General features: G+C 37.4%; 1 protein-coding gene, 2 non-coding genes and 1 pseudogene across 3 annotated transcripts; 2 read left to right on the top strand and 2 right to left on the bottom strand.

Annotated features, from left to right (window-relative positions):
- Positions 1-2,500: 2,500 nt before the first annotated feature.
- Positions 2,501-8,945, bottom strand: LOC118346055. The gene is made up of 6 exons (XM_035687067.1): positions 8,050-8,945; positions 7,762-7,857; positions 5,274-6,840; positions 4,152-4,769; positions 3,962-4,038; positions 2,501-2,797 (listed from the first exon to the last, which is right to left on the bottom strand). The coding sequence occupies exons 1-6, from the start codon at positions 8,890-8,892 to the stop codon at positions 2,501-2,503; spliced, it is 3,498 nt and encodes a 1,165-aa protein (XP_035542960.1). The 5' UTR covers positions 8,893-8,945.
- Positions 8,942-9,048, top strand: LOC118346058. The gene has a single exon (XR_004799459.1). It is a non-coding gene; the product is annotated as a small nucleolar RNA R71 (small nucleolar RNA).
- Positions 9,049-15,926: 6,878 nt separating this feature from the next.
- LOC118346054 lies at positions 15,927-22,408 on the bottom strand (annotated as a pseudogene).
- On the top strand, positions 22,357-22,463 carry LOC118346060. The gene has a single exon (XR_004799461.1). It is a non-coding gene; the product is annotated as a small nucleolar RNA R71 (small nucleolar RNA).
- The last annotated feature ends 1,708 nt before the right edge of the window (positions 22,464-24,171 follow it).

The following is a 24,171-nucleotide window of genomic DNA, read 5'->3' as shown; positions in this document are numbered from 1 at the left end:
CTCAATGTCCAAGTAGGAGGGTGATGTGATATGAACCGTGGGAATGAATTCCCTTGAACCCACAATCAATTTGAAAACTCCCCAAGAAAGCCAAAAATCAAGTTAAGGATGGACAATCTAGACCCGATGAGAACCCGTTTCAAGAACTTAGATTATATTAAAATCTAGACCCGTTGAAGAACCCGTCTCAAGAACCCAGATTACAAGGGAGGAACGCCACAAAGGTTGTGATTTACCTTTGATAAGTTCAAGAGTTCAATCAAGAACAAGACGAGAAAACTCAACTCACAAATAAAATTCAATATTGTCTCACTCTCAAATGAGGCTACAAAGAGTTTTTAAAGCCAAACCTAATCAAAACCCTAGCCAAAATAATGCCCCTTTTACCCAAAATTACCCTTGATGAACAGTACCGGCTACAGTAAGCCCTACAATAAATTGATGAAATCCTAGTTCCTAAAATGTAACTTTCCAAATAAGCCCATGGCCAAAATACAAGGCATTCCCAAAAACATAGTTCAAAAGAAATAAGACATGTGAGCCAAGCATCTTCAAGCCCACTTATTCTAAACTAATAAAATAAATCATTTAACCAAATTGGAAGCCTCCAATAACAATAGGCCGTATCTCTAAGTCATGTCTTCCACAGCTTGAATAAAGTGGATCAAAGCTGGTTCTTCTTCTTTCAGACCCATCTTCAATGTTGGGCTCTTGCTGGCTTCATCTAAAGTGGATTGCACCAATCCTTGCATTGCTTCCTTGATCTTCTTGACCCTTGATCTTGTAATTGGCCCATTTGGAACTTGCAAAAGATCTTTAAGAGTAGGCCCACCTTGGTTCCTATCATTCCCCCTCTCCTCAAAAGGATTCGACCTCGAATCTTCACCTACATCAAAAGGAGAAAGATAAGAAACATTGAAAGTTGCAGAAACTTTATACTCACCTGGAAGATCCACTTTATATGCATTGTCATTAATTTTCTCAAGAATTTGGAAAGGTCCATCTCCTCGAGGATGCAACTTAGTCCTTCTGGGAATCTTTCTTTGCGCATGTGAACCCAAACCCAATCTCCTGGTTCAAAGATGACACGCCTTCGTCCTTTATTGGCTTGGGAAGCAACCCTTTCATTCTTTTGGGCAATTTGAAGCCGTACCCTCTCATGAAGTGACTTCACCAACTCCGCCTTCTTTTGTCCATCCAAACTACTCCTCCGGGATAGAGCATCAGCAACAATGTTCTCCTTACCTTGCTTGTAATGGATGACATAAGGAAAGGTGATCAGCTTTTAATTTTGACTTCCAAGCGTAGAAACTGTCAAAGTAATACAAGGGTAAATCCCAAGATCGAATTCACAAGGACAATGAGAATTTAGCAAACATTTCATTTTCGCAAGACCACATATTACCGTTTGGAGTGACACGAAAATTTAAAATAATCAGCAAAGAGAAATAAATTCCTAAACTTAACCACTAACAATATTTACACCTAAATGTGGATATTTACTAAGGGAGTGTAGAGTGAATTATGAGTGAAATTGTCGGGACGTTCAAGCATAAGTAAAGCTGAAAATAAAAGAGAATCTATTTTTCTAAAATTGCTAAGATTAAAGGGATTTAAAGAAATCGTATGGAAGTTGACTTAAACTAGTAAGAAACAATTAAACAAACACATGGGATGCAATTTTCACCCACTAATTTGATGATGGATTTACTTCTCTTTTTATTTTCTCTCAACCATTTTCTCATTCCTAGAAATCATAGTCGGATAATATAGCAATGAACCACAATTTTATTTTAATAAAACTACTTGATGAATTATATAACAATCATAGAAAGTGAAAGAAAATCATTAAAGTCATGTTACTTGTTCAAGTATCAATTGTGCCTTTACGTCTACAATTGATCTAAACCAAGAACAAAGAACTCTAATATTTTCTAGATGCACATTGAGATACAATCCATCAAGTTAATCATCAAAAGCACTAAATATTGAAGTAAATCCAATCCCAAATAGTCACGGGTTACTCATTGAATCCCAAGCTAAAAATCTAGCCTATCATCTCTAAATTAACAAAATGCTCAAGAAAATAAAAATCTAACATCATCATATACTGTTTCAAATGAAAATTACTGAATAAAAATATACTGTATCCCACAAATGTGCTGAAATTCAAAACCCAAAAACATACAAACTTGCAGAAAAATAAAATCAACTGGAAAAATAAATTGAAGAGGAAGATGAAGCTGTGCGAAAATAAAATTCTGAAAGAAAAATATGCGCGGACGAAAAAAACACAGAAAAACTATCAAATAAAAACTGCCGGCGCACGAAATTCCCTTTTCTTTTTATACCCTCTGTTTTGCGTTTTATGCCTCCAGATCATGCGTTTCGTCTCTCTGCAGTGTGCACGCCTCAGCCTCTGCGTTTCACGTCCGCATCGTCCGCATTTTGATCCGCCCCTGTGCTGCGCGTTTCTCTCGTGCGTTTCAGCTCCCGCATTTCAGCCCACGTTCGTGCAGTTCATCTCTCCGCAATGTGCACGTCTCAGCCCACCAGGCCTTGATGCTGCGCGTTTTGATCTGCCTGCAGTGCGCACGCAGCTCCTGCGTTTCACGTCCGCAGCCCAGCGTTTCATTCCACTGCAGTGCGCACGTCTCTGCCCACCAGGCCTTGCTGCTGTGCGTTTCATCCCATTGCAGCCCAGCACATGCGTCCGCGTTTCATGCCTCCCTCTCTTGCGTTTTGTGCCTTCGTTCCTTGCCTCTTGCATTTTGCCCTTGCTGCTCAATTCATCTCCCTGCAACATAAATAAGACATGAGTACAATTTTGGAGTATTAATTTTTTTTGGTGTGAACTAACTGCAATACAACTTCTTTCAAGTGCAAAATATCAAAATTTCATATTGAGTCAAGAATTAGAAATTACTACATAATTAAATGCTCATTCACATTTTGGTTAAACAAATCACTCACTTTAGCAATTTAATCATGTAGTTTTTGACCTTTTATCACACCCCCCAACTAGCTTTTTGCTAGTCTCTAGCAAACAATGCGACAAAAAAATATTGTAGGTTCCAAGAATGAGCTACTAAACTCAAAAATCTCTACAAAAGATCAATCATATTGAAATCATGGGCATTAGAATATAGTCAAGTCAAGTTTTAGCTCAACACAAAAGCTTATAAACTTCTCAAGAGCTCAAACAAGGGAAATGTACTTAAGCTGGAGATCTTTGAGTGCACCAAGTGTGTGAACAGATTTTCATTTGTTGGTTTCAAGATCTCTCACAATAGTTTCAACCTAGCAACTTTTTTTCAAGAAAGACCAAAAGGTCTTCACTCCAATTCAAAACCATTACGTTGGCGGCTTTCACGCTATCACACTTTGAAAGACCCATTTTTTTTTTAACAGATCCCGGTGATAGGTAGCCTTTTCCAATGTACATGCTTTTTTTTTTTTTTGCATGATCTCTAGCTTGTCCCTTTTCTAATGTACTTTTGCAACCTTTTTTTTTTTTTTTTTAATTTTCATCACACTTTTCCTAAGCCATTAAGATATGGTTCATTGTAGTTCTTGCTAGTTGCTTAGAAGAAACCACTGATTGTCGTCAAACAAACCACAAAAAGTATCTGTTTGTGTCAATTAAGGTCATCAATCAATAGCTTTGAAGTAACTTTCCCAAGTTTGAGTTGCTAAGACATATCATAAGGTCAAGTGTCAAACTTAAAACTAACCAATGAGAATTAGTGTAGCCCAAAACTGCAACTATCTGATCTTAAGTAGAGAAGTGTGAAAATAGTAGCTTGGTAGCAACAAAAAAAAATCAGACCCCACAATAATTAATCCTGAGAGACTAATGGTAGAAGGCTCTCCTTACCCCCCAACTAAAAATGAGCAGTGTCCTCAATGCAAATCATGAATGCATTAAAGCATGAAAGAAAATAGGGCCAAAGGGAAATACCTGAGATGGCTGAAAGGATTGTGAATGTAAAAATGAAACCATAAAGGAATAAACAGTGCTGAACCTGAAAAGATATACTAAAGAAAAAGAAAAAGAAAGAAAGAACAAAACATAGAACTGAAACAAATAAAAGGAGAAAAAGAAAGAGAAAAAGAAAAAAATTAAAACAAAACAACAATGAGTTAAGAACCATGAGAATAAATGGGATCTTCCAAAGGAATAGAAGCATCCTCATGTGAAAGTTTTGGCAAAAAATGTTTAAGTCGTTGGCCATTAACTTTGAAAGTGTTTCCATTTTGAGGATTAGTAATCTCAACAGCTCCGTATGGAAACACAGTCTTAACTACATAAGGCCCACTCCACCTCGATCTTAATTTGCCTGGAAATAGATGGAGGCGGGAATTGTAAAGTAAGACTTGCTCATTGGGCTCAAAACTCTTTCTTTGGATGTGCTTGTCATGTAATACCTTCATGCGTTCCTTTGACAATTTAGAATTGTCATATGCATCTCGCCTAAGCTCATCCAATTCTGAAATCTGAAATTTTCTCACAGAACCAGCATGGTCAATAGAAAAATTAAATTGTTTAACAGCCCAATATGCCTTATGTTCAAGCTCAACTGGAAGATGACATGCCTTTCCATAGACCAAGCGATAAGGAGACATGTTAAGAGAGGTTTTAAAGGCTGTCCTATAAGCCCAAAGCGCATCAGTAAGCCTTAAAGACCAATCTTTTCTGTTGGGGTTGACTGTTTTTTCTAAGATGTGCTTAAGTTCCCTATTAGCTAATTCAGCTTGCCCATTCGTTTGCGGGTGATATGGAGTGGAAACTTTATGGTGTATACCATATTTTTTCATGAGGGCAGCAAATGGTTTGTTGCAAAAATGAGTTCCATTATCACTAATGATAGCTTTAGGCATGCCAAATCTAGCAAAAATGTTTTCTTTCAAAAACTTAAGCACAATCTTATGGTCATTTGTTTTACATGGAATGGCTTCAACCCATTTAGAAACATAATCAACAGCCACGAGGATATACAAATAACCAAAAGAAGATGGAAATGGTCCCATAAAATCAATCCCCCAACAATCAAAAATCTCAATGACCAAAATGGGTTGTAAAGGCATCATATTTCTCTTAGTGACTGTGCCTAGTTTTTGACATGGCTCACAAGTTTTGCAAAAATTATACGCATCCTTAAACATATGTGGCCAATAAAACCCACTTTGTAAAATTTTTGCAACAGTTTTATTTGCAGAAAAATGCCCCCCACAAGCCTCATTATGACAAAAAGAAAGAACAGCTTGTATCTCATGATCAGGCACACATTTCCTTATGATTTGGTCAGAACAATATTTAAACAAGTAAGGATCGTCATAAAAGAATGACTTTACCTCATGCTTGAATTTCCGCATGTCTTGAGCACTCCAATGGGGTGGAGTTTGTCCTGTCACCAAAAAATTAACTATGTCAGCAAACCAAGGCAAATTTTCAACTGACATTAATTGTTCATCAGGAAAAGAGTCAAGGATAGGGTTAGTGTGATCCTTTTCAGCAAATGTAAGCCGAGACAAGTGGTCGGCAACTACGTTTTCAGCACCCTTCTTGTCTTTGATGATAAGGTCAAATTCTTGGAGAAGAAGAATCCATCGGATTAAACGTGGTTTAGCATCCTTCTTTGACAATAAGTACTTTAACGCTGCATGGTCAGTGAAAACAACCACAGGAGAACCAAGAATATAAGTTCGAAACTTGTCTAATGCAAAAACTACAGCAAGCAATTCCTTTTCTGTGGTAGAATAATTTCTTTGGGCTCCATTTAAAGTTTTACTTGCATAAGAAATGACATGTGGGAACTTATTTATACGCTGTCCAAGAACAGCTCCTATGGCTACATCACTGGCATCACACATTATCTCAAAAGGAATAGACCAAACAGGGGGCTGCATGATAGGAGCTGTGGTGAGCAAAATTTTCAGCTTATCAAAAGCATCTTGACAAGAAGAGGTCCATTCAAAAGCAACATCATGCATAAGTAACTCACACAAAGGCTTAGAGATAGAACTAAAATTTTGAATGAATCTCCTATAAAACCCAGCATGCCCAAGAAATGATCTGATTTCTTTTACTGTTTTGGGTATAGGAAGCTTGGAAATAAGTTCAATTTTAGCTTTATCAACTTCAATACCTCGTGATGAGACTATGTGACCCAGAACTATGCCTTGTTGAACCATGAAATGACACTTTTCCCAATTGAGAAGCAAATGCTTCTCTTCACACCTGGCTAAAACAGCTTGTAAATTAGTCAAACATGCATCAAAAGAACTGCCAAACACTGAAAAATCATCCATGAATATTTCCAAACAGTTTTCAATCATGTCACTGAAAATACTAAGCATACATCTTTGAAAAGTAGCAGGTGCATTACATAGTCCAAAAGGCATTCTTCTAAATGCAAAAGTGCCAAACGGGCAAGTAAAAGTTGTTTTCTCTTGATCTTCGGGTGCTATTTCTATTTGGTAAAAACCAGAATATCCATCAAGAAAGCAATAGAAATCATGACCCGCAACTTTTTCAAGCACTTGATCAAGAAATGGCAAAGGGAAATGATCTTTCCTAGTGGCGGCATTCAACTTCCTATAATCTATACACATTCGCCAACCAGTAGAAATCCTAGTAGGAATCAGTTCATCTTTCTCATTTTTCACAATGGTAAGCCCAGATTTTTTTGGAATTACATGAATGGGACTTACCCACTTGCTGTCCGCAATAGGGTAGATGATTCCCACGTCAAGTAACTTTAAAATCTCTGTTTTTACCACCTCTTTCATGGTAGGATTTAATCTCCTTTGCATCTCCCTAGAAACTTTAGCATTTTCCTCTAAGTAAATCCTATGAGTGCACACAAGAGGATTTATACCTTTTATATCTGCTATTGTCCACCCAATGGCACCTTTGTGTTGCTTTAAGACTTCCATCAATTTGCCTTCTTGATCATGAGAGAGTTGGGCTGAAATTACCACTGGAAAGGTGCTGTCCGGTCCCAGAAATGCATATTTCAAGTCACTTGGCAATGGTTTCAGCTCAAGTGTGGGGATTTCATTTGCTGAAGGCTTCAAACTTGCTGTCAACAGCGGGAGTTGCTCAATCTTTGGCCTCCATTTAGTCTCCAATTTATTTTCTGCATTAAAAACATGAGAAACATCAATGGGTGTGTCATCAGAGAGAAGTTCACAAAAATTTTCTAACTCAAACAGCAGGTTAGTGGGTTGATATGCCAAATAAGTCTCCTCTTCAAGGATGCTTTCCAACAGATTCACTTCTTGTACATCTTCCAAGTCTTGAGGTTGCCTACAAATATTGAAAATATTTAGTTCAAGAGTCATGTTCCCAAAACTCAGCTTTAAAACACCACTCCTACAATTTATTAATGCATTTGAAGTAGCAAGAAAAGGTTTCCCAAGAATCACAGGTGCTTGAAAAGAAGATTTTGGTGTCAAGTGAACATCCAACACAACAAAATCAACGGGATAAAAGAATTTATCCACTTGAACCAAAACATCCTCAACAACTCCTCTTGGCATTTTAATAGACCTATCTGCTAGTTGTAAAATTATAGGAGTTGGTTTTAATTCACCCAAACCAAGTTGCTCATAAACATTATAAGGCAGCAAATTCACACTTGAACCTAGATCTAACAATGCTTGACCAATTTTTGAACTTCCTATAACACAAGCAATTGTTGGTGAACCGGGATCTTTATATTTTGGTGGAGTATTACTCTGAATTATGGCACTGACCTGCTCAGTAAGAAAAGCTTTCTTTTGCACATTTAATTTTCTTTTAACTGTACACAAATCTTTTAGAAACTTAGCATATGCAGGAATTTGTTGAATAGCATCCAACAAAGGGATATTAATCCTAACATTTTTGAATATTTCTAAAATTTCAGATCGGTGTTTGTCTTTGTGCAGAGGAACCAATCTTTGAGGAAAAGGAGCAGGTACAGGACATGAAATATTTTCAGTTTCAGTTTCATTTTGTTCAAACTCACCATTTTCAGCCTCATTTAGTACAAGTTTAGAGACCTTACCAGCCTTGTCTGAACCTTGAGCTGGAATGTTCACCACCTTACCATTTCTCAAAGTAGTGACCTCCTTCACTTGCCTCACATTTGAGCTCTCAACCGCTCCTTGTGGTGGTTGACTTTGTGGATTGGGTTGAGGTTGTGCAGGAAGTTTTCCTTTCTCTTGAGAACTCCAAGCCGTAGTCATCTTGGTAAGTGTGCTCCGAATGTCATTTATCGCTTGAGAGTTTTGATTGTTGATTGTTGCTTGACCTTGCATAAACTGCTGCAAGGTGTTTGACAATTGATGCATCGTCTCCTCAAGACCCTTCTTTTGCATTGGAGGTGCTTGAATTGCGAGTTGAGAGGGTCCTGGAGCCAAGGCTGCTGGAGCTAATTGCTGGTCATTCCTCCACTCAAAATTTGGGTGGTTTCTCCATCCTGGATTATAAGAATTAGAATAAGGACCAGAATATGGTTTTTGTATCATATTTACAGCATTAGATTGGTACAACAATACCTCTTTGAATGCGGGGATCGTGGGACACTCATTAGTTGCATGCCCATGATCCTCACATATGCCACACTTCTCTAAATTTTTATGGACAGCATGCACTTCATTTACCTTTTTCAATTCCATAGCTTCCATTTTTCTAGACAACAAGGTTAACTTAGCACGCAAATCATCATCTTCTTTTAAAGTGTATTTTCCATGACCAGACTCAATTTGCCTAGACCTATCATGCACATCAGCTGTGTCCCAAGATTGAGCATTTTCAGCAAGGTAATCAAAATATTCAAATGCTTCCTCAGGCTCTTTGTCAAAAAATTCTCCATTACACATGGTTTGTACAAATTGGCGCATTTTAGGTGTCAAACTTTCATAAAAAAAACTTATCAAACGCCAATTTTCATAACCATGATGAGGACAAGCATTTAAAAGATCCTTGAACCTTTCCCAACTTTGATAAAAAGTTTCAGAATCTTTTTGGGCAAAGTTCATGATTTGTCTTTTAAGTGCATTTGTCCTATGTATTGGAAAAAATTTCTTCAAAAATTCAGTTTGCATTTCCTGCCATGTGCCTATAGATCTAGGTCTTAATGCATTTAACCATGTTTTAGCCTTATCTTTCAAGGAAAATGGAAACAACTTTAGTCTAATAACCTCCTCAGTGCATGTTGGGTCCATGAATGTAGAACAAACCTCTTCAAATTCTTTGATATGAAGGTACGGATTCTCGGAATCCATGCCATGAAAATGTGGAATTAATGGAATCATTCCAGGTTTGAAATTAAAGACATTTGCATTCAAAGGTAGGATTATGCATGAGGGGGTACTAGTTCTGACAGGTTGTAAATAATCTCCAAGTGTCCTATTCTGATTCACTACTTCCCCGATCATGATTCTCATTTTCAGCCATGGTACTATTAGTGTCAGAAGATGACTCAAAAGAAAGTGATGCTGAGGTAAAATATGCTTGTGATTCTGTCCTAACCAACCGAGAAGTTTGGTCCCTAGTCCAACCAGTCATACAAACAAGAACAGAAAATAAAAGAAGCAAGACAAACAACAACAAAACAAAGAAAAAACAAAATAAAAATAAAATAAAAAAAAATAAATTAAGAAAAATGTCACCCAAGTTGTGAAGAGGTTCACAACGCTACAAACGTCTTCTCAACAATATGAGAATGCTTTGCTAAACACCAGTTGTCCCCGGCAACGGCGCCAAAAACTTGATCAGCTTTTAATTTTGACTTCCAAGCGTAGAAGCTGTCAAAGTAATACAAGGGTAAATCCCAAAATCGAATTCACAGGGTGATGGGAACCAAGATGAGCCTAGTTTTAAAGATCATTTGCAACTTCCAGATGGGCCAAGAAGATCAAAGAGACAATGCAAGGATTGATGCAATCCACCTGGGATAAGTTTAGCAAGAGGCCAACATTCAAGATGGGGCTTGAAGGATGAGGATCCTGTTTTAATTCATGTGATCAGCTACGGAAGAAGGCAACAACAAGACTTAAAGGCTTTGGGCTCTTGAAGGGTTTCAACTTATTTAATTCATTTAAAGAACTTATTTTATTAGTTTAGAATAATTGAGTTTATTATGGGAAGCACTTAAGGGGGCCTATGCAAGGGCATGTTGGGAAAGTTATTATTTTATTGAACTAGGGTTAGGGTTACTGTAGCCGAGTACTGTAGCACGGCACTGTAGCCGCGGCACTGTTCATCCAGGGGCACTTTTGGAAGATGGGGGTTTATTTTGGCTAGGGTTTCATTAGGTTTTCCTTTAAATACTCTATGTAGCCTCATTCTAATCAGATTATGAAATTTATAAAATTTGATGAATTTATTCATTGTGAGTTGAGTTTTACTCCTCTTGTTCTTAATTGAACTTTTGAACTTATCAAAGGTAAATCACAACCTTTGTGGCGTTCCTCCTTTGTAATCTGGGTTCTTGAGACGGGTTCTTCAACGGGTCTAGATTTTAATATAATCTAGGTTCTTGAAACGAGTTCTCATCGGGTCTAGGTTCTCCATCCATTGACTTGATTTTGGCTTTCTTGGGGAGTTTTCAAATTGACTGTGGGTTCAAGGGATTTCATTCCCGCGGGTTCATATCATTTGGTATTCAGAGCAAGGTTTCCAATCAGGTCTGATTCTATCTTTTAATTTTAGCATCCTTAAATTTAATTCTAGGGCTTCATTGTTCTAGGGTTGCCAAAAAAACAAAATTGAAACAAAAAGTAGGCTGCCGAAATTCTTAGGGTTTTGGGTTTGGCTGAAATTTGCATCACCTAGGGTTTCAAAATTCTAGGGTTTCCTGCATCTCTAAGTTTGTCAATTGCTTGGAGTGTCGTTCCATTGATTCTTTTCTATTTCATTGTCCATGTTTGTGTGTTTGAATTCAATTGGTTGGTTTTCACAATTGAATATTGCTGTTTGTGGATGAATTAGAGAAAAGAAAAGAAAAGAAAAGAAAGGAAAAGAAAAGAAAAGAAAAGAAAATTCCAAAAAAAAAAAAAGAAGAAGTTGAAGAGAAGAGAAGGTAGCATATTCAAAGTTGCTACATAGTTACAACAATGAGAAAGAAAGAAATTTGTTGATTGAACCTTATCATCAAAGGGGCTGCTGCATACATCACTCAAGTTGGTATCTTGTCTTATTGTTACTCTTTCATTCGTATAACTTCATTGATTCTCGTGTCATTTTTATTCCTTCATGTTTCTCTTGTTCTTGTTTCCTGAATCTAATTACTAGTTGGGATAAAACAAGGTTGCCTTGTCTTGATTGAGTTCATTTAGTTCTGAAAGAACTTGAGTGGAAAAACTATTGAGGTAAAAGGCAAGAGAGTGTGAGACTATTATCGAGAAAAAAGCCATTAAGAGTGAAACACGAGTAGAGTGCCATTATTCGAGTTGAAACACGTAAGGGAGTGTGTGAGGTTTTCTTTTTTACCACTAACATTCTTCTGTGCAGCACCTTGTAATGTCTCATCGGAGTAGCTCATCTCCAAGGGGGCGAGCAGATAACTCAACCTTTGTGTTGCATGCCATGCAACAAGAGTTTGAGCGGTTGAACTTGGTGTTAGGTGAAGTGAGGAATAGTATGGATAATCAAGAAGTAATGGTTAGAAATCTGCAAGGAGAGAAAGATAGGAGGCGACGTGAGCCTAATATTAAGAATGGGTATGAGAATGGAGAGTATGGTGAGAATGAGAAAGTGCTAACATCTGAAGTTGGATTCGGTAGACATAGAAGAGTTAGGCATGGAAGAGGCCTTAGGGCAAACTCAGGGGGTCGAGATAGAGTAGATGAGAACCTTGGAAGCATCAAAATGAAAATACCATCATTCCAAGGTAGAACTGACCCTGAAGTTTATTTAGAGTGGGAGAAAAGAATAGAGTTGGTGTTTGATTGTCATAATTACTCTGAGGAGAAAAAGATGAAGTTGGCTGTAATTGAGTTCACTGATTATGCGATTATTTGGTGGGATCAATTAGTATCCAATAGGAGGAGGAATTTTGAGAGGCCTGTAGAAACATGGAGAGAGTTGAAAGCTATCATGAGGCGGAGATTTGTACCTAGCCACTACTATAGAGACCTCTACCAAAAATTACAAAATCTTATACAGGGGTCTAGGAGTGTAGAGGACTACCATAAGGAGATGGAGGTGGCTATGATTCGGGCTAATGTTGTGGAGGATCAGGAGGCCATAATGAAAAGATTTTTGAGGGGGTTGAATAGGGAGATAGCCAATGTAGTTGAGTTGCAACATTATGAGGAGATAGAGGACATGGTGCACATGGCTATGAAGGTGGAGAGACGGCTAAAAGGAAATGATACATCAAGGTATACTTCGGTTTCTAGCACTTCTTGGAAACCAAAGTGGGACAAAAATGATCAAGTTGTAGCAAAGGAGAAGACCGAACCACCAAAGGGAAAAGATTTGGGTGAGGCTGAAACCTCAAGAAAAAGTGAGAATGAGCTTAATAGTAAGAGTGAAGGTGAGAGTGAAAGTGAGATTGTGCTGAAAAGAAAGAGTGAATGTGAGATTGAGAAGAAAAGAAACAGTGAGACCGAAATGGAGAAAGACAGAAAAATGAGAGAGAAAAAAGAAGAGGGTGAGACTAAAACCTTAAGCAAAAGAGAGAATGAGTTGAAAAGTAATTGTGAAAAAGAGAGTGAAAAAGAAAAACAGAGTGGAAAGAAAAGAGAGTGTGAAGAAAGTGAGAGAAAAACAAAGAGAAAAGTGAGTTTTTGTGCTAAGGCAAGTCTTAATCCTAACGGACTTGACGTATGTTTGCCTAGTATTGTTGTCTCTTTGTTGCAGGGATATGAGGTCATGTTTCCTAGTGGTGTCTTTTGTGGATTGCCACCTATTAGGGAGATAGAACACTACATTGATTTTATGCCAGGTGCGACAATTCTTAATCGACCTTTCTTGGAAAAACAAGAGTCATTGACACACTTAAAGGGACAAGGTAAGTTGTTGACTAGAATGCATGCTAAGCGGGAGGATTGTATTGAGACTTTTCCTCATGTATTCAAATATATACAAGGTACGAAAAATTTTATGGTTGATGCTTTAGCAAGAAGGTATGTCCTTGTCTTCATTTTAGATGCGAAATTGTTGAGATTTGAATATGATAAGGAATTGCATGCTAATAATGATGACTTTGCTAGTGTGTATGGAACATGTGAGAATGCATCTTTTGGTAAGTTCTATAAACTAGATTGGTACTTGTTTAGAATGAATAGATTTTGTGTGCCTACTAATTTTATGCGTAAGTTGCTTGTGTGTGATGGACATGCTGGTTTGTTGGGTAACCATGGTGTAAGGAAGACTTTTGTTGTGTTGCATGAACGTTTATGGAAATATCATTTGCCTTTCAAAGACGTGTTACACGAACGTTTGCGGGAGTATCATTTGTATTTCATTGATTTTGCATATAATTGGAGTGGTCATTCTGGTGAAAATAAGATTTTAGAAATGTTGCATGAACGTTTATGGAAGTATCATTTGCCATTCATTGACTTGTTGCATGAACGTTTGCGGGAGTATTATTTGCCATTCATTGAGTTTGCATATTGGAGTGGTCATTTTGGTTTGAAGAAGACTTTAGATGTGCTTCATGAACATTTGTGGGAGTATTCTTTGCCATTCATTGAGTTTACATATGATTGGAATGTTCATGCCACTACTAAATTTTCACCAATTGAAATTGTTTATAGACTTAATCAATTTCCTCCTTTAGATTTAAAGTCTTCACCAGTTGATGATATGGATAGCTTGGATGGACTAGTCCAAATTTTTGAACAAATTAATGAAAATGCATATCTAATGGATCTTCCAGGTAAGTATCATGTTTCTACTATTTTCAATGGTACTAACCACTTTCCCTTTGATCCAGGTGGAGATTCGAGGTCGAATCCTTTTGAGGAGAGGGGGAATGATGGGAACCAAGATGAGCCTAGTCTTAAAGATCATTTGCAACTTCCAGATGGGCCAAGAAGATCAAAGAGACAATGCAAGGATTGATGCAATCCACCTGGGATAAGTTTAGCAAGAGGCCAACATTCAAGATGGGGCTTGAAGGATGAGGATCCTGTTTTAATTCATTTGATCAGCTACGGAAGAAGGCAACAACAAGACTTAAAGGCTTTGGGCTCTTGAAGGGTTTCAACTTATTTAATTCATTTAAAGAACTTATTTTATTAGTTTAGAATAATTGAGTTTATTATGGGAAGCACTTAAGGGGGCCTATGCAAGGGCATGTTGGGAAAGTTATTATTTTATTGAACTAGGGTTAGGGTTACTGTAGCCGAGTTACTGTAGCGCGGCACTGTAGCCGCGGCACTGTTCATCCAGGGGCACTTTTGGAAGATGGGGGTTTATTTTGGCTAGGGTTTCATTAGGTTTTCCTTTAAATACTCTATGTAGCCTCATTCTAATCAGATTATGAAATTTATGAAATTTGATGAATTTATTCATTGTGAGTTGAGTTTTACTCCTCTTGTTCTTAATTGAACTTTTGAACTTATCAAAGGTAAATCACAACCTTTGTGGCGTTCCTCCTTTGTAATCTGGGTTCTTGAGACGGGTTCTTCAACGGGTCTAGATTTTAATATAATCTAGGTTCTTGAAACGGGTTCTCATCGGGTCTAGGTTCTCCATCCATTGACTTGATTTTGGCTTTCTTGGGGAGTTTTCAAATTGACTGTGGGTTCAAGGGATTTCATTCCCGCGGGTTCATATAAAAGGAAAATGAGAATTTAGCAAACATTTCATTTTCGCAAGACCACATATTACCGTTTGGAGTGACACAAAAATTTAAAATAATCAGCAAAGAGAAATAAATTCCTAAACTTAACCACTAACAATATTTACACCTAGATGTGGATATTTACTAAGGGAGTGTAGAGTGAATTATGAGTGAAATTGTCGGGACGTTCAAGCATAAGTAAAGCTGAAAATAAAAGAGAATCTATTTTTCTAAAATTGCTAAGATTAAAGGGATTTAAAGAAATCGTATGGAAGTTGACTTAAACTAGTAAGAAACAATTAAACAAACACATGGGATGCAATTTTCACCCACTAATTTGATGATGGATCTTTTTATTTTCTCTCAACCATTTTCTCATTCCTAGAAATCATAGTCGGATAATATAGCAATGAACCACAATTTTATTTTAATAAAACTACTTGATGAATTATATAACAATCATAGAAAGTGAAAGAAAATCATTAAAGTCATGTTACTTGTTCAAGTATCAATTGTGCCTTTACGTCTACAATTGATCTAAACCAAGAACAAAGAACTCTAATATTTTCTAGATGCACATTGAGATACAATCCATCAAGTTAATCATCAAAAGCACTAAATATTGAAGTAAATCCAATCCCAAATAGTCACGGGTTACTCATTGAATCCCAAGCTAAAAATCTAGCCTATCATCTCTAAATTAACAAAATGCTCAAGAAAATAAAAATCTAACATCATCATATACTGTTTCAAATGAAAATTACTGAATAAAAATATACTGTATCCCACAAATGTGCTGAAATTCAAAACCCAAAAACATACAAACTTGCAGAAAAATAAAATCAACTGGAAAAATAAATTGAAGAGGAAGATGAAGCTGTGCGAAAATAAAATTCTGAAAGAAAAATATGCGCGGACGAAAAAAACACAGAAAAACTATCAAATAAAAACTGCCGGCGCACGAAATTCCCTTTTCTTTTTATACCCTCTGTTTTGCGTTTTATGCCTCCAGATCATGCGTTTCGTCTCTCTGCAGTGTGCACGCCTCAGCCTCTGCGTTTCACGTCCGCATCGTCCGCATTTTGATCCGCCCCTGTGCTGCGCGTTTCTCTCGTGCGTTTCAGCTCCCGCATTTCAGCCCACGTTCGTGCAGTTCATCTCTCCGCAATGTGCACGTCTCAGCCCACCAGGCCTTGATGCTGCGCGTTTTGATCTGCCTGCAGTGCGCACGCAGCTCCTGCGTTTCACGTCCGCAGCCCAGCGTTTCATTCCACTGCAGTGCGCACGTCTCTGCCCACCAGGCCTTGCTGCTGTGCGTTTCATCCCATTGCAGCCCAGCACATGCGTCCGCGTTTCATGCCTCCCTCTCTTGCGTTTTGTGCCTTCGTTCCTTGCCTCTTGCATTTTGCCCTTGCTGCTCAATTCATCTCCCTGCAACATAAATAAGACATGAGTACAATTTTGGAGTATTAATTTTTTTTGGTGTGAACTAACTGCAATACAACTTCTTTCAAGTGCAAAATATCAAAATTTCATATTGAGTCAAGAATTAGAAATTACTACATAATTAAATGCTCATTCACATTTTGGTTAAACAAATCACTCACTTTAGCAATTTAATCATGTAGTTTTTGACCTTTTATCACACCCCCCAACTAGCTTTTTGCTAGTCTCTAGCAAACAATGCGACAAAAAAATATTGTAGGTTCCAAGAATGAGCTACTAAACTCAAAAATCTCTACAAAAGATCAATCATATTGAAATCATGGGCATTAGAATATAGTCAAGTCAAGTTTTAGCTCAACACAAAAGCTTATAAACTTCTCAAGAGCTCAAACAAGGGAAATGTACTTAAGCTGGAGATCTTTGAGTGCACCAAGTGTGTGAACAGATTTTCATTTGTTGGTTTCAAGATCTCTCACAATAGTTTCAACCTAGCAACTTTTTTTCAAGAAAGACCAAAAGGTCTTCACTCCAATTCAAAACCATTACGTTGGCGGCTTTCACGCTATCACACTTTGAAAGACCCATTTTTTTTTTAACAGATCCCGGTGATAGGCAGCCTTTTCCAATGTACATGCCTATTTTTTTTTTTTTTTTTTTGATCTCTAGCTTGTCCCTTTTCTAATGTACTTTTGCAACCTTTTTTTTTCATCACACTTTTCCTAAGCCATTAAGATATGGTTCATTGTAGTTCTTGCTAGTTGCTTAGAAGAAACCACTGATTGTCGTCAAACAAACCACAAAAAATATCTGTTTGTGTCAATTAAGGTCATCAATCAATAGCTTTGAAGTAACTTTCCCAAGTTTGAGTTGCTAAGACATATCATAAGGTCAAGTGTCAAACTTAAAACTAACCAATGAGAATTAGTGTAGCCCAAAATTGCAACTATCTGATCTTAAGTAGAGAGGTGTGAAAATAGCAGCTTGGTAGCAACAAAAAAAAATCAGACCCCACAATAATTAATCCTGAGAGACTAATGGTAGAAGGCTCTCCTTACCCCCCAACTAAAAATGAGCAGTGTCCTCAATGCAAATCATGAATGCAATAAAGCATGAAAGAAAATAGGGCCAAAGGGAAATACCTGAGATGGCTGAAAGGATTGTGAATGTAAAAATGAAACCATAAAGGAATAAACAGTGCTGAACCTGAAAAGATATACTAAAGAAAAAGAAAAAGAAAGAAAGAACAAAACATAGAACTGAAACAAATAAAAGGAGAAAAAGAAAGAGAAAAAGAAAAAAATTAAAACAAAACAACAATGAGTTAAGAACCATGAGAATAAATGGGATCTTCCAAAGGAATAGAAGCATCCTCATGTGAAAGTTTTGGCAAAAAATGTTTAAGTCGTTGGCCATTAACTTTGAAAGTGTTTCCATTTTGAGGATTAGTAATCTCAACAGCTCCGTATGGAAACACAGTCTTAACTACATAAGGCCCACTCCACCTCGATCTTAATTTGCCTGGAAATAGATGGAGGCGGGAATTGTAAAGTAAGACTTGCTCATTGGGCTCAAAACTCTTTCTTTGGATGTGCTTGTCATGTAATACCTTCATGCGTTCCTTTGACAATTTAGAATTGTCATATGCATCTCGCCTAAGCTCATCCAATTCTGAAATCTGAAATTTTCTCACAGAACCAGCATGGTCAATAGAAAAATTAAATTGTTTAACAGCCCAATATGCCTTATGTTCAAGCTCAACTGGAAGGTGACATGCCTTTCCATAGACCAAGCGATAAGGAGACATGTTAAGAGAGGTTTTAAAGGCTGTCCTATAAGCCCAAAGCGCATCAGTAAGCCTTAAAGACCAATCTTTTCTGTTGGGGTTGACTGTTTTTTCTAAGATGTGCTTAAGTTCCCTATTAGCTAATTCAGCTTGCCCATTCGTTTGCGGGTGATATGGAGTGGAAACTTTATGGTGTATACCATATTTTTTCATGAGGGCAGCAAATGGTTTGTTGCAAAAATGAGTTCCATTATCACTAATGATAGCTTTAGGCATGCCAAATCTAGCAAAAATGTTTTCTTTCAAAAACTTAAGCACAATCTTATGGTCATTTGTTTTACATGGAATGGCTTCAACCCATTTAGAAACATAATCAACAGCCACGAGGATATACAAATAACCAAAAGAAGATGGAAATGGTCCCATAAAATCAATCCCCCAACAATCAAAAATCTCAATGACCAAAATGGGTTGTAAAGGCATCATATTTCTCTTAGTGACTGTGCCTAGTTTTTGACATGGCTCACAAGTTTTGCAAAAATTATACGCATCCTTAAACATATGTGGCCAATAAAACCCACTTTGTAAAATTTTTGCAACAGTTTTATTTGCAGAAAAATGCCCCCCACAAGCCTCATTATGACAAAAAGAAAGAACAGCTTGTATCTCATGATCAGGCACACATTTCCTTATGATTTGGTCAGAACAATATTTAAACAAGTAAGGATCGTCATAAAAGAATGACTTTACCTCATGCTTGAATTTCCGCATGTCTTGAGCACTCCAATGGGGTGGAGTTTGTCCTGTCACCAAAAAATTAACTATGTCAGCAAACCAAGGCAAATTTTCAACTGACATTAATTGTTCATCAGGAAAAGAGTCAAGGATAGGGTTAGTGTGATCCTTTTCAGCAAATGTAAGCCGAGACAAGTGGTCGGCAACTACGTTTTCAGCACCCTTCTTGTCTTTGATGATAAGGTCAAATTCTTGGAGAAGAAGAATCCATCGGATTAAACGTGGTTTAGCATCCTTCTTTGACAATAAGTACTTTAACGCTGCATGGTCAGTGAAAACAACCACAGGAGAACAAGAATATAAGTTCGAAACTTGTCTAATGCAAAAACTACAGCAAGCAATTCCTTTTCTGTGGTAGAATAATTTCTTTGGGCTCCATTTAAAGTTTTACTTGCATAAGAAATGACATGTGGGAACTTATTTATACGCTGTCCAAGAACAGCTCCTATGGCAACATCACTGGCATCACACATTATCTCAAAAGGAATAGACCAAACAGGGGGCTGCATGATAGGAGCTGTGGTGAGCAAAATTTTCAGCTTATCAAAAGCATCTTGACAAGAAGAGGTCCATTCAAAAGCAACATCATGCATAAGTAACTCACACAAAGGCTTAGAGATAGAACTAAAATTTTGAATGAATCTCCTATAAAACCCAGCATGCCCAAGAAATGATCTGATTTCTTTTACTGTTTTGGGTATAGGAAGCTTGGAAATAAGTTCAATTTTAGCTTTATCAACTTCAATACCTCGTGATGAGACTATGTGACCCAGAACTATGCCTTGTTGAACCATGAAATGACACTTTTCCCAATTGAGAAGCAAATGCTTCTCTTCACACCTGGCTAAAACAGCTTGTAAATTAGTCAAACATGCATCAAAAGAACTGCCAAACACTGAAAAATCATCCATGAATATTTCCAAACAGTTTTCAATCATGTCACTGAAAATACTAAGCATACATCTTTGAAAAGTAGCAGGTGCATTACATAGTCCAAAAGGCATTCTTCTAAATGCAAAAGTGCCAAACGGGCAAGTAAAAGTTGTTTTCTCTTGATCTTCAGGTGCTATTTCTATTTGGTAAAAACCAGAATATCCATCAAGAAAGCAATAAAAATCATGACCCGCAACTTTTTCAAGCACTTGATCAAGAAATGGCAAAGGGAAATGATCTTTCCTAGTGGCGGCATTCAACTTCCTATAATCTATACACATTCGCCAACCAGTAGAAATCCTAGTAGGAATCAGTTCATCTTTCTCATTTTTCACAATGGTAAGCCCAGATTTTTTTGGAATTACATGAATGGGACTTACCCACTTGCTGTCCGCAATAGGGTAGATGATTCCCACGTCAAGTAACTTTAAAATCTCTGTTTTTACCACCTCTTTCATGGTAGGATTTAATCTCCTTTGCATCTCCCTAGAAACTTTAGCATTTTCCTCTAAGTAAATCCTATGAGTGCACACAAGAGGATTTATACCTTTTATATCTGCTATTGTCCACCCAATGGCACCTTTGTGTTGCTTTAAGACTTCCATCAATTTGCCTTCTTGATCATGAGAGAGTTGGGCTGAAATTACCACTGGAAAGGTGCTGTCCGGTCCCAGAAATGCATATTTCAAGTCACTTGGCAATGGTTTCAGCTCAAGTGTGGGGATTTCATTTGCTGAAGGCTTCAAACTTGCTGTCAACAGCGGGAGTTGCTCAATCTTTGGCCTCCATTTAGTCTCCAATTTATTTTCTGCATTAAAAACATGAGAAACATCAATGGGTGTGTCATCAGAGAGAAGTTCACAAAAATTTTCTAACTCAAACAGCAGGTTAGTGGGTTGATATGCCAAATAAGTCTCCTCCTCAAGGATGCTTTCCAACAGATTCACTTCTTGTACATCTTCCAAGTCTTGAGGTTGCCTACAAATATTGAAAATATTTAGTTCAAGAGTCATGTTCCCAAAACTCAGCTTTAAAACACCACTCCTACAATTTATTAATGCATTTGAAGTAGCAAGAAAAGGTTTCCCAAGAATCACAGGTGCTTGAAAAGAAGATTTTGGTGTCAAGTGAACATCCAACACAACAAAATCAACGGGATAAAAGAATTTATCCACTTGAACCAAAACATCCTCAACAACTCCTCTTGGCATTTTAATAGACCTATCTGCTAGTTGTAAAATTATAGGAGTTGGTTTTAATTCACCCAAACCAAGTTGCTCATAAACATTATAAGGCAGCAAATTCACACTTGAACCTAGATCTAACAATGCTTGACCAATTTTTGAACTTCCTATAACACAAGCAATTGTTGGTGAACCGGGATCTTTATATTTTGGTGGAGTATTACTCTGAATTATGGCACTGACCTGCTCAGTAAGAAAAGCTTTCTTTTGCACATTTAATTTTCTTTTAACTGTACACAAATCTTTTAGAAACTTAGCATATGCAGGAATTTGTTGAATAGCATCCAACAAAGGGATATTAATCCTAACATGCTTGAATATTTCTAAAATTTCAGATTGGTGTTTGTCTTTGTGCAGAGAAACCAATCTTTGAGGAAAAGGAGCAGGTACAGGACATGAAATATTTTCAGTTTCAGTTTCATTTTGTTCAAACTCACCATTTTCAGCCTCATTTAGTACAAGTTTAGAGACCTTACCAGCCTTGTCTGAACCTTGAGCTGGAATGTTCACCACCTTACCATTTCTCAAAGTAGTGACCTCCTTCACTTGCCTCACATTTGAGCTCTCAACCGCTCCTTGTGGTGGTTGACTTTGTGGATTGGGTTGAGGTTGTGCAGGAAGTTTTCCTTTCTCTTGAGAACTCCAAGCCGTAGTCATCTTGGTAAGTGTGCTCCGAATGTCATTTATCGCTTGAGAGTTTTGATTGTTGATTGTTGCTTGACCTTGCATAAACTGCTGCAAGGTGTTTGACAATTGATGCATCGTCTCCTCAAGACCCTTCTTTTGCATTGGAGGTGCTTGAATTGCGAGTTGAGAGGGTCCTGGAGCCAAGGCTGCTGGAGCTAATTGCTGGTCATTCCTCCACCCAAAATTTGGGTGGTTTCTCCATCCTGGATTATAAGAATTAGAATAAGGACCAGAATATGGTTTTTGTATCATATTTACAGCATTAGATTGGTACAACAATACCTCTTTGAATGCGGGGATCGTGGGACACTCATTAGTTGCATGCCCATGATCCTCACATATGCCACACTTCTCTAAATTTTTATGGACAGCATGCACTTCATTTACCTTTTTCAATTCCATAGCTTCCATTTTTCTAGACAACAAGGTTAACTTAGCACGCAAATCATCATCTTCTTTTAAAGTGTATTTTCCATGACCAGACTCAATTTGCCTAGACCTATCATGCACATCAGCTGTGTCCCAAGATTGAGCATTTTCAGCAAGGTAATCAAAATATTCAAATGCTTCCTCAGGCTCTTTGTCAAAAAATTCTCCATTACACATGGTTTGTACAAATTGGCGCATTTTAGGTGTCAAACTTTCATAAAAAAAACTTATCAAACGCCAATTTTCATAACCATGATGAGGACAAGCATTTAAAAGATCCTTGAACTTTTCCCAACTTTGATAAAAAGTTTCAGAATCTTTTTGGGCAAAGTTCATGATTTGTCTTTTAAGTGCATTTGTCCTATGTATTGGAAAAAATTTCTTCAAAAATTCAGTTTGCATTTACTGCCATGTGCCTATAGATCTAGGTCTTAATGCATTTAACCATGTTTTAGCCTTATCTTTCAAGGAAAATGGAAACAACTTTAGTCTAATAACCTCCTCAGTGCATGTTGGGTCCATGAATGTAGAACAAACCTCTTCAAATTCTTTGATATGAAGGTACGGATTCTCGGAATCCATGCCATGAAAATGTGGAATTAATGGAATCATTCCAGGTTTGAAATTAAAGACATTTGCATTCAAAGGTAGGATTATGCATGAGGGGGTACTAGTTCTGACAGGTTGTAAATAATCTCCAAGTGTCCTATTCTGATTCACTACTTCCCCGATCATGATTCTCATTTTCAGCCATGGTACTATTAGTGTCAGAAGATGACTCAAAAGAAAGTGATGCTGAGGTAAAATATGCTTGTGATTCTGTCCTAACCAACCGAGAAGTTTGGTCCCTAGTCCAACCAGTCATACAAACAAGAACAGAAAATAAAAGAAGCAAGACAAACAACAACAAAACAAAGAAAAAACAAAATAAAAATAAAATAAAAAAAAATAAATTAAGAAAAATGTCACCCAAGTTGTGAAGAGGTTCACAACGCTACAAACGTCTTCTCAACAATATGAGAATGCTTTGCTAAACACCAGTTGTCCCCGGCAACGGCGCCAAAAACTTGATCAGCTTTTAATTTTGACTTCCAAGCGTAGAAGCTGTCAAAGTAATACAAGGGTAAATCCCAAAATCGAATTCACAGGGTGATGGGAACCAAGATGAGCCTAGTTTTAAAGATCATTTGCAACTTCCAGATGGGCCAAGAAGATCAAAGAGACAATGCAAGGATTGATGCAATCCACCTGGGATAAGTTTAGCAAGAGGCCAACATTCAAGATGGGGCTTGAAGGATGAGGATCCTGTTTTAATTCATGTGATCAGCTACGGAAGAAGGCAACAACAAGACTTAAAAGCTTTGGGCTCTTGAAGGGTTTCAACTTATTTAATTCATTTAAAGAACTTATTTTATTAGTTTAGAATAATTGAGTTTATTATGGGAAGCACTTAAGGGGGCCTATGCAAGGGCATGTTGGGAAAGTTATTATTTTATTGAACTAGGGTTAGGGTTACTGTAGCCGAGTTACTGTAGCGCGGCACTGTAGCCGAGGCACTGTTCATCCAGGGGCACTTTTGGAAGATGGGGGTTTATTTTGGCTAGGGTTTCATTAGGTTTTGCTTTAAATACTCTATGTAGCCTCATTCTAATCAGATTATGAAATTTATAAAATTTGATGAATTTATTCATTGTGAGTTGAGTTTTACTCCTCTTGTTCTTAATTGAACTTTTGAACTTATCAAAGGTAAATCACAACCTTTGTGGCGTTCCTCCTTTGTAATCTGGGTTCTTGAGACGGGTTCTTCAACGGGTCTAGATTTTAATATAATCTAGGTTCTTGAAACGAGTTCTCATCGGGTCTAGGTTCTCCATCCATAGACTTGATTTTGGCTTTCTTGGGGAGTTTTCAAATTGACTGTGGGTTCAAGGGATTTCATTCCCGCGGGTTCATATCATTTGGTATTCAGAGCAAGGTTTCCAATCAGGTCTGATTCTATCTTTTAATTTTAGCATCCTTAAATTTAATTCTAGGGCTTCATTGTTCTAGGGTTGCCAAAAAA

Source organism: Juglans regia, unplaced genomic scaffold (assembly GCF_001411555.2).
Source record: "Juglans regia cultivar Chandler unplaced genomic scaffold, Walnut 2.0 Scaffold_647, whole genome shotgun sequence".
In the NCBI taxonomy this organism is placed as follows: Eukaryota; Viridiplantae; Streptophyta; class Magnoliopsida; order Fagales; family Juglandaceae; genus Juglans; species Juglans regia.
Note: the sequence above shows the minus strand (reverse complement) of the source record. Positions and strands in the feature narration are given on the sequence as shown.